Here is a 14,511-nt window from a genome sequence, read left to right as displayed (position 1 = left end):
TTATGATCTGAACTTCTCCGCTAGTAAACAAACACAAATATGTCCCCACAATCCCATCTCTTTCTCTACTCCCATACATTTCAGTCTTCAGTTAATGTGGAAGAAGATAATTGAGACTTCTCCCTGATTTATAATTCCCATGCAGAGTTAATGTTAGCATCAGCTTAAGATCTGTTCAGTGTTTCCACAATATACGCTCATTTATGTACTCTGGAAACGTGTTTTTACAAACTGCTGTGCACTATTATAATTTCATTAACAGTATTCAGAGGGTTTGAAGAACAATATTTATTCTATAAACAGTAACACATGTTTACTTCAAGTCTCTACTGGCTGATTGTTTGGGTATAATTCTGAATAAGTCCTTGGAAGTACTCCTGCGTGTTTTTGTATGATTGAAAAATCATGATGTAGCATTTTGGGAGGAAGTACCACACCAGAAAGGAGTAGAGACTGGAGAGTATGGCCAGAGCGTTCAGTATTGGGATGTACTTTCCGTGGTAAAGCACAGATGTAGTAGCAAAGATGATCCAGGTGAGGATCAGCAGGAGCAGACAGAAGGTTATTGCTTTGGCCTCGTTGTAATTTTTCGGGAGGTCTTTCCCCATGTAGGAGAAAATAAAGCAAAGGAAGCACAAAGACAAGAGGAAAAGCACAGGGCCAGCGGTGGCTTTGAGATTAAGGTCACAACCAAGTATGATTTTGTCTGGGTACCCAATTGTTTCCTTGAAGGTGTGTGGAGGGCAACACGTATAGCCAATAAGAAGTAAGAGTGCCTGAATACCAAATGCCACAGTGATGACCAGCCATTGTCCATGATACTTGATCCACCAACTGTGGAGTTTGGGGAACTTGGCGGCTATTTTGAAGATGAAAACAATTTGAAAAGAACGCACAACGAAACAGGCGAGACAAACTGTGTAGAACAAGAGAAATGGTGAAAACCTCAGGATACAGAAGGAAGTTGTTGGCTCACCAAAGTAAAAGAACACACTTATACTACACAGACTGAGGCAGACTAAAATGAGGAAGCACATTGGTCCCCCAGCAGATCTGACAACAGGTGTGTTGTAGTTGATGGCAAAGAGAACAGATACAGCGAGTGTGAAGCCCACCAAGGCCCAGGCCCCCACCATGATCAGTATAGCCCCGGTGTCTGTGAACGGGATGTACTCCACCGACCGCAGGTTGCATGATGTACTTCCTGCTGCAGACCATTCGGTGTCCTTACAGTCCATGCACCCGTAGGGAGTCCCTATTTCATGAGAGAAACACAAATTGTAAATCTTAACTATTTTTTGGGGGGCTTTTTTGTGGATATTTTTGTAATAATATTCAGTTTTGAGTGCACACATTTAATAAGACCAAATAAAAAAACGTGTTATTTTTGGTCAGAAAGCAACTGCGAAAAAGTTATTGGTAACTTAAAATAAAAGACAATTGAGGTGGTGTTGTTACATTTTCATATCAATCTCTTACACGTCATGTTTTCTCAAGATGTTTTGGAGTAATAATAATAATTCACCTGTGATGTTGACATATGTTCCACTCTGGCACATCACACAACTGAAGCAGCATTTGTGCATTCCATCTTGCTTTTTGGAATATCCTACTAGACATTCTTGGGAACATACCGAAGTGGGCACCTGTGCAAGATAATCATTTAACAAAAATGTATTCAGCAGAAAATGAATTTAAGCGAAGAAAACATTGTCAGGGACGGTGTCAAACAAGGAAAGTGTGAGTCCCATTGCATAACTATTCACAACGTTTCTCAACTGGCTTTGTTTAATGTGAACATCTTATTTTAGACATTTGCTGTACCACCAACTTTTTATTTTCTTGATAATCTATTTTGCCACTGTTATTGACAAACTAGTTTACTTTGCATATACACATTCCTGTGCAGAAAAGGTAAAAGCAAAGCAGAATATTTTAATGATCATACCCTGTAGGCACACTGCATTATTCCACACATCATTTGGTAAAAATAACCACTTACTTCTCCGTCTGTGTACCACTGAATTTTGTTTTCGTCGATGTAGTAATAGATTGATTTCTGAAATTTGTAATAGCCGATCACCTCTGCTTCACCACTGTCATTCCAGAAAACTATAGAATAGGATCCAAACTTGGGTTCAATATTCTCATCAAACTGGATACTTTGATTTAAAAGTGTAAAGTTTGACTCCTTCAGCTCGGCAAGCACCTGGAGTGGGTAAACAACATTCATATTCACATTTATTTGATGTCAGATTTGTAAAATGTCATTTTGTTAACCTCTTTTTTCTCTTTCTCTATCTCTAAAATGTCTTGCCTGATGTAATTTGTCAGACATTGTTAACATCTTTAATTTTCCTTTGAGGATGTACAGTTATAAATGCTATGTGATGACAAAAGACATATTTGGTCAATAGTTTGAGTTATGACATTATTTACTACAGCCATCAAACACATAAATGTGAACAAATATCAATTATTTGTATACTTACAGTATAAGGGTACAATGTAATATTGCTATTACATCTGCCGGATCCACATTGCAAAGCTTTGTGCAAGGCATGAGCGATGGCATAAACAGCAGAATAAATGGGAAAATTATAAGATGGGTCCACGGAAAGGATTTTTTCTGCACTTGGGCTGCTGCAGTTGCAAGCCTGATTACAAAACTGTTTTTTTTCCAAATGTTCACAATGAGTCTGGCTTCCGGAAAAATGGATAAAATCGCTAAAACCAGGTATTGTCACTACTGGCTGAGACACTCCAATTACAGTTCCAATATTTTTGATTCCTTTCATCTTGTGGAGCTTTGTGCTTAAGGACCAGGTGTCCCCTGCTATCCACACTCTATTGGTGACATTCAGTCGTACTGCCGACTCAATGAGAGCTTCAGCCGTCATTTTTGGAGCAAAAACAATAATGGTGTTTATCTTCTGTTCCTCTATCTCTTTGAATATTTTGGTGTCATTTGTATCGACATTGAGACCTTTGTTGTATGCCAGGCAGATTTCAGTATCCTTTATCTTCTTATTGAACAATTCTAAGCCATCGATGCCATACGCGTCATCACTGTTAAGAAAAGCAACCCAGCGCCAGTTGAAGTGCTTCACGATGTTAACAATCAAATCTATGACTTCTTTATTGGAATGCACTGTTCGCAGGAAAGAGGGGAATTTCGCTTTCTCTGCAAAGGCAGAGGATGCAGCTCCATAACTGACCTGACAAAGGAAGTATGGAGTAATTATCATCCTTTTCAGTAACCGTTAATTTGACATAAATGTAACATTTAAAAATGACTGATTGTTATAACTGCTTAAACAAAATAGTTGGCAAACTTACCATAGGAATGAGATTCGTCATGAAGAGTGGGGCTACAGTCAGGGTGTTAGTGCTTGAAAAGGGGCCGACCACTGCTATCACTTTGGACAGATTCTCATGTGGTTCACCCCAAGGTTGGACCAAGCCATTTACTGAGAGGAGTTGCAAAATTCCTGGAAAACTGTGTAAATCTGAGCAGTGGTCAAATATCTCATAGCCGAGAGATACGTTTGGCAGGAGTTTGGTAGAGTTGTTAATTTGCTCCACGGAGAATCTCATCACCTGAAACCTCCGATAACTTGGGAGAGTGAAGGGTTTGCTGTACAGAGAATAGACACATGAATCATCATGATCAGTCTTCAGACGTCAACACAGACACAGATGCTACAAAAAGAATCTCATGGTCCATGGATACAGGATGTAATGTAACATGTCATTGTGTAAAGAAACTGAGATAATAAAGCATTACATGGATTAAGTGAGGGTTGAAATGTGCAACAAGCTGTTGCTCTAGCATTTGATGTACAGCTCTTAATATTCAAAAAGGTTATGATCTGTTACATTTGGAGATTGTCATTAGTTTCAACTTGAGTGAGTTGAAGTTATCAATGCAGATTTCTTAAAATACTCACTTGGAGCATTCGACGGCTTCTGGTCTGTCATGATAAAAAGGGTCATCATCGAAATGAATATCAAAAAGTCCACCCAACAAATAATCTCCTTCCAGCTGAAATTCAGAGTCTGGTGCACTGCATTGAGCCAAGTCATGTAGAATCGTTCCCAGGAGACACAGAGAAACTAGAAATGGTTTCATTGTTTTAAAAAAACGTTCTACCAATTTGATGTGAACTCTAATGGCATTAGCATCTGCCATTGAATAAGCAATGCTATGCTTGTTTCATCAACCCCCAAGTCTTAATGTGCATGACTTAGGTGATGCATAACATCAGGTCTTACATTTCCTGTAAAAGGGTGGAGGAGAATACACAAATCAGTATGCAAAAAGCCTTTAGGCTGCACAGGCTCTCTTTGATGGCGACACAAAATGTACCAATATTTAAAGCAATAACCTGTATTATGTCTATTATGAATAATTCTGGACCATTTGTGATAAGTCCTACTTTAGCCAAGATGACAAATGTACGTACTATATGCAGTGCCACTAAACACTTTGTGAACCCTTCATCATTTTCTGTATTTCTGCACAAATACATGTATTACCTATATTAGTTCAGATATGTATTCAATCCTAAACCTAGATAAAGGGGACCCAGTTAAACAAATAATACAAAATGTTACTTTAAAGGTATTCATTTGGAAGGAGTTTAGTTTAGTTGGCCCTGCCTGCTGGTCTTACCAGAGTCTACGGTGCCGACAGGTACAAACGCGCTACAATGGCCCAAAACACATTAGAAGAAAAGCGATGCACTTTCAAAAACGATGCAAATATAAAAACACAAATGTGCCAGAAGACACATGCAAATGCAACAACTAAAACAACTTCAACAATTTGACGAAACATGTGTAGGGTTTAGTAAAAGCACTGCACAAACGAAATGCTTCAAATACAAAACCCTGCAAGAAGCTACAAAGATGACACATTAAAGTGATGCACACACCTGGGACTGGAGCGCTTGTTAGCGTTTCCTCTCCTTCTGTTTAAGTACTGGAGGACATGGAATTACACATAAATATGTGAAAGTCAAGCAAGGTTTGACATATACTGTCAATAGTTAATACAGTGAAACAGTGCAAAGTAGCATTGATCATAGAGCAGACAATTGGTAGATTAGTTAAAATGCTTAAAGCTGTAATTACTGTCAAAGTGAAAGTCTATTAGAAGGGTTTTATATTGAATGACATTTTTGCTATAGAGATGATCTGTGGATGACAGGGATGAGGTAAAGGAGGTTGTAAAATCACACACAGTCACAAGCAAATACATGCAAATGTATTAATAAATTCAACCTGGTATTGTTGGTGTATGCTCAAATGCTACATCCTCTTACAAATAAGATATAGATGACTTGAGATTTGACTACAAAGCTTATTTGCAATAACTCTGTGGGTGACAACGACAGATGGCCAGGCCAAAGATTGAATTCAGGTAACCTCCTGATAGGGAGGCACTCCTGCTTGGTAGGAAACGCCGGGCACCCATCTGCCAGACAGAGAGGTGACAAAGTGATGTAATGTTTTTTTTATGGAAGCCATGTGAGGTGAGTATACTGATAAACAATACGTTTTGATGAATAGCAGTCATTGCTGTAAAATGTTTGCACTTCCAAGAGTTCACTTTCAGCAGCGTGACAGTACAACAACATTTAATCAGTTTGTGTTAAGGAGTTTTACTTTCTACTTAGAGTGGGTTTTTTGTCTCAATCTCAACTTTTACATTCATTTCAACTCCATGCTTAAACAATAGTAACTATCAGATTTGAAAACTTGACTAAAACCACAAGTAAAAAGGAAACAGTCTAAAATAGATAACTACATATCCGACCTGTAATATCATTAAGATCTACAACATGTAGCCTTTTTCTGCTAAAACAATTGGGATCCGAAGCTAATAACATGAACATTCAAGTATTTTGGAATCAAAGAATCGGTGGAATCAAAGAGATGAAATGTTAAAAATAAATTAGCTTACTGCATCTTCAAGATAGTTTCTAAGTTATCCTGACTGTCCGGGTGGTGTCAACAGGTTAAATCTCTCTGTGATTCAAAATAAAGTTACCAAAACACAACAACATTATTTTGTATTATTTTGTGTTTGCAGTTTGAGTAAACCCATACTTCAGTAGACCTTACATCCGTAGCCGGTGAACAGTACTGTCTGCTGCTTCATAGGAAGTTTAGCTAAAATGTGAAACTGTATGGATTTTTTTTTGGAATCTTTTTTTACATTTCTATTTTAGACAGCAGTTCTTATTGATACACACAGTCTCATTCTTAGCTGATAAGTCTACAGTTAACAGATCAATGTGTGTTATCAGCAGTCTGAATCTGAATTTTTACTTCTGCACAAAACTTGAATTTCTGCAATCTAACGTTAAACTCAATACATAAACTTATGATAACAAGTATTTCAACAAGTTGTGTCTTTAGTAAGCAATGTAATGTAATGTAAGTAGACAGTGTCAAAGCGAGGGGAAGTGGCGCCTCCATGTGGTGACATTAATGTTTTGCAACCTCAAAAAACAAGAAAAAACACATACTTTGATTAATCGTAAATATGGTTCATAATAACTAGAAATATAGCTTTAAATCGCTATCAAAATTAGTTACAATTATCAAAAATAACTATTATTTTTAATATAATTATTAATTATATTAATTTGTTACATCTTGGAGCCTTGTATACGATGAACAATATCAATCATTATTATTAATGTAGTCTCATAAAATCGTCTCAAAGTATACTAAACTATGAAATAAGAAATCCGATTAGTAATTCAATTAATGACTATAAACAATTTGGCCATATAAATAGCTATACAGGTTGAAGGAGTTCATACATCTTAGATGGGAAAGGCTGGCAAATCTAAATCTATCTATATCATAAACAAAGCAGCAAAGCACATTTAGTAACTACCCTAGATATAAATGAATGTGACAGATACATTTTTAATAACAAATGGGAAGCGATAGTGAGATTTCAACTTAAGTTTCCCTAAGTCGTCAACATGAGGTACTCTGTTACTTAAATTAAAATGAATGATAAATATAAATGATGAACACAAAGGCTGAACATAAGATACATGTGTTAAAGAAATGCAGAGGAGCAAGATTTCCTTTCAAAACACACAATCTTTAAGGAGGTTGAGATATTCAGCTTTGCATTATTATGTTTTAATTAAAATGTCTAAAACCTTTAGACATTAAACTAATAAATAATGATATATCTAAAAATATTGACTTCAACTGTCATACAGAATACAGAGAGAATCTAACACAGACACTGAGAAAAAGGGAGCATACAGTAAATGTGTCCCCTTTTTATTGCTCCAGGGGAATGAGATACATCTTGATTCAAAGTGTGCACTGAATATGTGAAACATTAGCAAATAAACTGACATCATTCACAGCAATTTTATTCACAATACAACATGTTTTGTTACACAGTATATTCAGGGTGTGGCTTTATCCCAGCTTGTAGACAGCGTCAGAGTGAAGTGGCTCCCTCATGCGGTGAGTTGGTGAATATCAGCAACAGCCTCTTCATTTCTGAATGCTATGCCCAAATTGCAGCTGGCTCGAGACTTCATTCAGTTCAATCAGGAGAGATTCCTTCTGAGTATGCAAGAATCTTTATTGACATATGCACATTTGCATTGTTGGAGAAGCCTGTGACCTAAGATTTTCAACGACATAATTACTCTGTAGCTATATTATTTTGACAATAAAGAAACTTGAACCTTGAGAAGTAGTGGGGAAATTATTTGCGACTAGACCCCATGATATTATTTATTTTAAGGGCGAGTCAAAGCTGTAAGTAGAATAGGATACCCATTCAAACAGAAAAGTAAAGAATGAGAAGTTAGGAGCAAACCACTTGATGTGATCTTTACCTTACTAACAGTTCCAGTAGGTAATACAATCAATCAATCAATCAATCAATCAATCAATCAATCAATCAATCAATCAATGTTTATTTATATAGCCCAATATCACAAATGTTACATTTGTCTCAGTCGTCTTCACAGTGTGTACAGAATATCAGTATGACAATATGACACCCTCTGTCCTTAGACCCTCACATCGTACAAGGAAAAACTTCCGAAGAAAACCCAGTTTAAAGGGAAAAATGGGAGAAACCTCAGGGAGAGCAACAGAGGAGGGATCCCTCTCCCAGGACGGACAGACGTGCAATAGATGCCGTGTGTAAATTGAAAAGATAATACATTTGCAACATAGGTAGTCAGAAATAAACAGAGAATGCAAAGCCGCAAAGGCAGTTAATTATTTAAGAACCCCCTTAAAATGGTAGAACATCTTAATAATAGTAAAAGGAATTAAGTGAGCTGTTACAAATACAAATTAAATTGCGACGACCAAACAAAAACTAATGTCAAACTACAAATAGAAAATTAGTGTACATTGACCATAGGTGTCAGAAGGTAAAAACTTCAAAAATAAGCATACTAAAATAAAAGGTCATAAAACAGAACAAATGCAAATGAGGTCTGACAAAACAGTAATGAAGTCACAAAGACAAACAGGAATTGCCAAAAGTATGTACCAATAAACAGAATACCATCAATACAATATATACATTTATATCATTTTCATAAACGTCAGCTGTGATTACCCACAATCCCATCTCTTTCTCTACTCCCATACATTTCAGTCTTCAGTTAATGTGGAAGAAGATAATTGAGACTTCTCCCTGATTTATAATTCCCATGCAGAGTTAATGTTAGCATCAGCTTAAGATCTGTTCAGTGTTTCCACAATATACGCTCATTTATGTACTCTGGAAACGTGTTTTTACAAACTGCTGTGCACTATTATAATTTCATTAACAGTATTCAGAGGGTTTGAAGAACAATATTTATTCTATAAACAGTAACACATGTTTACTTCAAGTCTCTACTGGCTGATTGTTTGGGTATAATTCTGAATAAGTCCTTGGAAGTACTCCTGCGTGTTTTTGTATGATTGAAAAATCATGATGTAGCATTTTGGGAGGAAGTACCACACCAGAAAGGAGTAGAGACTGGAGAGTATGGCCAGAGCGTTCAGTATTGGGATGTACTTTCCGTGGTAAAGCACAGATGTAGTAGCAAAGATGATCCAGGTGAGGATCAGCAGGAGCAGACAGAAGGTTATTGCTTTGGCCTCGTTGTAATTTTTCGGGAGGTCTTTCCCCATGTAGGAGAAAATAAAGCAAAGGAAGCACAAAGACAAGAGGAAAAGCACAGGGCCAGCGGTGGCTTTGAGATTAAGGTCACAACCAAGTATGATTTTGTCTGGGTACCCAATTGTTTCCTTGAAGGTGTGTGGAGGGCAACACGTATAGCCAATAAGAAGTAAGAGTGCCTGAATACCAAATGCCACAGTGATGACCAGCCATTGTCCATGATACTTGATCCACCAACTGTGGAGTTTGGGGAACTTGGCGGCTATTTTGAAGATGAAAACAATTTGAAAAGAACGCACAACGAAACAGGCGAGACAAACTGTGTAGAACAAGAGAAATGGTGAAAACCTCAGGATACAGAAGGAAGTTGTTGGCTCACCAAAGTAAAAGAACACACTTATACTACACAGACTGAGGCAGACTAAAATGAGGAAGCACATTGGTCCCCCAGCAGATCTGACAACAGGTGTGTTGTAGTTGATGGCAAAGAGAACAGATACAGCGAGTGTGAAGCCCACCAAGGCCCAGGCCCCCACCATGATCAGTATAGCCCCGGTGTCTGTGAACGGGATGTACTCCACCGACCGCAGGTTGCATGATGTACTTCCTGCTGCAGACCATTCGGTGTCCTTACAGTCCATGCACTCTGTTTTCACATGAGAGAAAGACACGTTGTCAAGTTATGGAGCACTTTTGAAATGTCTTCAAGTGAGATTGAACGGATAAGGAAGTTTGGTTAACCCTTAATCTGATACTATATGTTTAAAGCTAGCTTTTAGTTAATTTCAAACTTTCTTTACCCTTTACAATGAGAGGTAATTATAAATAGTTTGCATGTGCAGTTTTCAGAGCCTTCATAACGGTGTCCACTCAACATAAATCATGTTAAACCTTTTAAGAAAGATATCTATAATGAGTTCCCTTCATAGCCAGAATGACAGCACCGTTTTTTCTAATTCTCTTCCTCATAACTTACCTGTCATGTTATGTGTTATATAACTTCCACTTGGACAGATTTCACAATCGAAGCAGCATTTGTGGGTTCCAGTATACTTTTTTACAAATCCAACAGGACATTCTTCGGAACATACTGACGTAGGCACCTGCACAAAACAATGATTCAGCATAAAATGTAATGCAGTAGAGTAGAAAAGTCAGTCATCCATTAGTGAAAACATGTGGTTAAGAGTGAGGCCTTGGAGTACTTTTACTCATGATATTGAGGTTCATTTATCAGATAATACTTCTGTAGTTTATATTATTCTGAAATAGGCTAATGTGCAAAATTAGTACTTTTACTTTTTGCTTTAAAGTGTAAAAGCAAAAAAGTGTGTACTTTTAATTAAGTAAAATATCTGAGTACTTCTTCCAACACTGATAATAATAATACACTTTAGAATGCGCTCATGTATAAAATGTAGTCTTCTAAACAGTATTACCCAAAGTATTTTTAAATCAACACAGAGTAAAGGAACTTCTAAAAGGGAAAACAACTTACTTTTCCGTGTGTGTGCCATTTAATTTGGCTATTGTTGATGAATAATTTGGCTGATTGGTCAAAATGATAAAAGCCAATCTCCTCTGCATCCCCACTGTGGTTCCAGAAAACTACAGAATATGATCCAAAGTCGGGGTCACCATTCTCATCAAACCGAATGCTTTGATTTAAAAGAGTAAAGTTGGACTTCTTTAGCTCCGCTAGCAGCTGATGTGGGAACAAAAAGTTCAGATTACTTCATTTATTCAGAAATGAACATACGGGTCAACCCTGTTTAGAGTTTCAAGGTTGTTTATTAGATTGTGCACAGCTAACAATAAATTGAATCATTACAATTAAATAAGTTTGTCTTACAGACAGACCTATTTAATTGTAATGATTGTCATTGTGAATGGACACGGAAACATGAGTGAACTTTAACAAAAATTGCCAGTTTCATTCGATGCTTAATCCATAGAATGTTAAGCATAGATTCCCAAGAATACATTTAATAAAGGATCACATGTTTTGTATACTTACCATATGTGGGAAGACTGTAATATTATCATTACATCTGCCAGATCCACATTGCAGGGCATTGTGTAAGGCATGAGCGATGGCATACACAGCAGAATAAACGGGGATATTAAAAGAAGGGTCTGCAGCAACAACATTTTTTGCGCTCAGGCTGCTGCAGTTGCAAACCTGATTACAATGTATATTTTGTGATGCATTTTCACAATATGTACGTCTTCTGGAAAAATTGATAAAGTCACTGAAACCAGGTATTGTCACTCTTTTTTCAGAAACCCCAATCACAGTTCCAATATTTCTGATTCCTTTCTTCTTCGGGAGATTCTTGTTTAAGGACCATGCATCTGAGGCGATCCACACTTTGTTGGTGACATTCTGGTTTATTGCCGACTCAATGAGAGCTTCAGCAGTCCATTCAAGAGCAAACACAATGATGGCACCTATTCTATGTGCATTGATCTGTTTGAGTATTTGGGAGTGGTTTGTATATTGATTCAGGCCTTTGATGTACGCCAGGCAGATTTGAGTATCCTTAATCTTCTTCATGAATAATTCCAGGCCGTTGTTGCCATAATCATCGTTAATGTAAAGGAAAGCAACCCAGTGCCAGTTGAAGTGCAGCAGAATCTCAACAATTAACTCAATGACGTCTTTATTGGGTTGCACTGTTCGCAGGAAATAGGGAAATTTCTGTTTTCTTGAGAAGACAGAACTAGAAGCCCCATAACTGATCTGTTAAAGAGTATTAGAAAACATGGTCACCATTTTTAGTGCCAAATTAAAAGTTACACAAAAGTGTATATAAAACTGATTTTATTATTTGACCATTTGTAAAACTTACCATAGGAATCTGATTCATCATGAGAAGTGGGGCTACAATCAGGGCCTTACTGCTTGTATAAGGGCCAACCACTGCCATCACTTTGGACAGATTCTTGTGTGGTTCACCCCAAGGTTGGACCAAGCCATTTGCTGATATGAAGTAAAAAATTTCTGGAAAATTGTGTGTATCTGAGCATTGGTCAAATATCTCATAGCCGAGAGATACGTTTGGCAGGAGGTTGGTAGAGTTATTGATTTCATCTACAGCGAATCTCATCAACTGAAACCTCCGAAAACTTGAAGAAATTAGGGGTTTACTGCAGATAGAGAAAATAAGGTATGATTACATTCATTGTTCAAGTACGTTTATTGGAACAAATAATTGAAGTTTGATAATAAAGCAATAATACAATTATATTTGCTACTCCCTATATATCCATTTAAGATAAGATAAGATGGATCTTTATTAATTAAATTCAGTAATTTAACAGCAACAGGGTAAGGATGAAAAGCAGGACAGCACAGATTCACACAGATTAATACAATTAAGGATAAAATCAAAGATAAAAAAAAAGAAATGATAAAATAACTATAAAATAAGAAGTTAATTCAAATAAACATTATATACATCTTTATGTCCAGTAATTGTGTCACATTGTCGACCCCTTGTTATGCAGGCATTTACCGGACGATTAATGTCTTTATGATATAGTCTGGTACACCAGGCGTTTTTCCTTATTTTCAACCTTGAAAGGTATCCCTCAGATGTATTATAAGACTCACCTGGCGCAGTCGACGCCTTCTGGTCTGTCATGAAAATCAGGATCACTATCATGATGAATACCAAAAAGTCCACCCAACAAATAATCTCCTTCCAGCTGAAACTCTGAGGCACTGCATTGAGCCAAGGCATGTATAAACATTCCCTGGAGACACAGAGAAGCTAGAAAATGTTTCATTGTGCTAGTTACCAACTGATCTGATGTGGACTTGGGAGTTGTCATATACTGTATGCCTCGCTTGGATGAGAATAAACAAATCTACATGCAAAACACATCTGCACTCACTGTCCCTGTGATGTAGAAAGTATTCAGACTGCTTCCTTTTTTAATGTTGCAACCTTATTATCAAAACCCAATAATGACAAACTACAGAGTTGTAAAACATGTTACATGCTATAACATGTACTGAGAACCTTTACTAAAACACTAGCAATGTAGCTTAGGTGCCGACCATTTCTCTTGATCCTCTTTCATATTTTTGAAGTTTTAGTTTGGAGTCTGTGGTATAAATGAGTTTGAAAACCAAAGCAAAGTATGTAAAGGTTACGACTAAATAATGCTCAAAAGTTAGGTTAACTATTGGTGATCTCTTATACCCACAAGTCTCATCATTACAGACATGCCCACGGGTTAAAACCCATGTTGTTTTTTGCATGCGGTATAAATGTGTTATTTTAAATTCAAAACACTTTTTTTATGTAGCATAAATTAGATTATGACAGGAAAGCATAGTCTTCTGGATTCAATGAGCCCATATGTACTGATATGTGAAGATGTTGTCCCTATAGCCATTTCATTGTTCATATAATATGGAGGTCATATTTTAAAACTTGACCCAAACACATACAAATTGCTTTTGTGAGCTCTAGGTCTTTACAAGTGTAACGTGCTAAGGTGTCCAAGTAACTGCAGATGTTCTAAGTTAGGGGTGTTTTCACCGAGGGCCACATCCAGATACATATACGAAGGGCTGGGCCACTCACTAGAAGTGAGGTGCCTTATTTAAGTTATGAGTTAGCACAATCAATAAAATGTAGGAAAATTGTGATTGATACTTGAATATACGTCAACAAAAAAACAGCCTCCATCACAGCTCTCCATCGGGTTTCATGTATCTTGTTTGCAGTTCATCCCTTAAAATAGAAGCCTCAGATTGCTTATCATAAGAGGAAATATGAACGCTCTATTTCAAACTTGTTATGTAAATAAGTTATTGGGCTTTTTATCATCAACTTAGATTTGATTAACAAATGTTTTCAACTTGAATTGGAAAGTGGAATGAGATGAATACTGTGTAATATATTTGTATATACATTTAGGAAGTACAATACAAAACAAGCACAAGTTTCATTTGTGGGCCATATTTCATACTTTTTGAATTAGCTGAGGGCCGTTTCAAAATGGCCTGCGGGCCGCATTTGGCCCCCGGGCCGTAGTTTGGACACCCCTGTTCTAAGCCTATATACACTCTAAACGTTCAAAGATTTGTACACAATGTGCTGAGCTGCGTATTAAATTGATCTACCAGTCCCCAGCTTTCAGGTAATCTATAAATACCATGTGGCGTATACTATTGAAAAGGATCATTTTCCTTCATATCACTGTTGCACCTTTTCGTATTACTGTACTGTACGAAACTGTACGAAAAGTTAGTCTAGGAAATAGACATCCTGACTAAATGTGTTGTCTGTCATTTACCTCTGCTCCATTAGTAT

The 14,511-nt window shown here is 37.0% G+C and overlaps 2 protein-coding genes across 2 annotated transcripts; both read right to left on the bottom strand.

Moving 5' to 3' along the window:
• Positions 1-74: 74 nt before the first annotated feature.
• Positions 75-4,132, bottom strand: LOC117449946 (taste receptor type 1 member 1-like). The gene is made up of 6 exons (XM_034087886.2): positions 3,951-4,132; positions 3,340-3,637; positions 2,493-3,218; positions 2,003-2,209; positions 1,526-1,646; positions 75-1,255 (listed from the first exon to the last, which is right to left on the bottom strand). Exons 1-6 carry the CDS (start codon positions 4,130-4,132, stop codon positions 327-329), a joined length of 2,463 nt encoding a protein of 820 aa, XP_033943777.1. The 3' UTR covers positions 75-326.
• A 3,857-nt stretch (positions 4,133-7,989) lies between these two features.
• LOC117449246 (taste receptor type 1 member 1-like) lies at positions 7,990-14,444 on the bottom strand. Its single transcript, XM_034086784.2, has 6 exons — positions 12,798-14,444; positions 12,034-12,331; positions 11,199-11,924; positions 10,680-10,886; positions 10,158-10,284; positions 7,990-9,827 (listed from the first exon to the last, which is right to left on the bottom strand). Exons 1-6 carry the CDS (start codon positions 13,016-13,018, stop codon positions 8,911-8,913), a joined length of 2,496 nt encoding a protein of 831 aa, XP_033942675.1. The 5' UTR covers positions 13,019-14,444; the 3' UTR covers positions 7,990-8,910.
• Positions 14,445-14,511: the final 67 nt, after the last annotated feature.

This window comes from Pseudochaenichthys georgianus, chromosome 7 (genome assembly GCF_902827115.2).
Source record: "Pseudochaenichthys georgianus chromosome 7, fPseGeo1.2, whole genome shotgun sequence".
Classification (NCBI taxonomy): domain Eukaryota; kingdom Metazoa; phylum Chordata; class Actinopteri; order Perciformes; family Channichthyidae; genus Pseudochaenichthys; species Pseudochaenichthys georgianus.
This window is presented reverse-complemented; position numbering and strand designations above follow the sequence as displayed.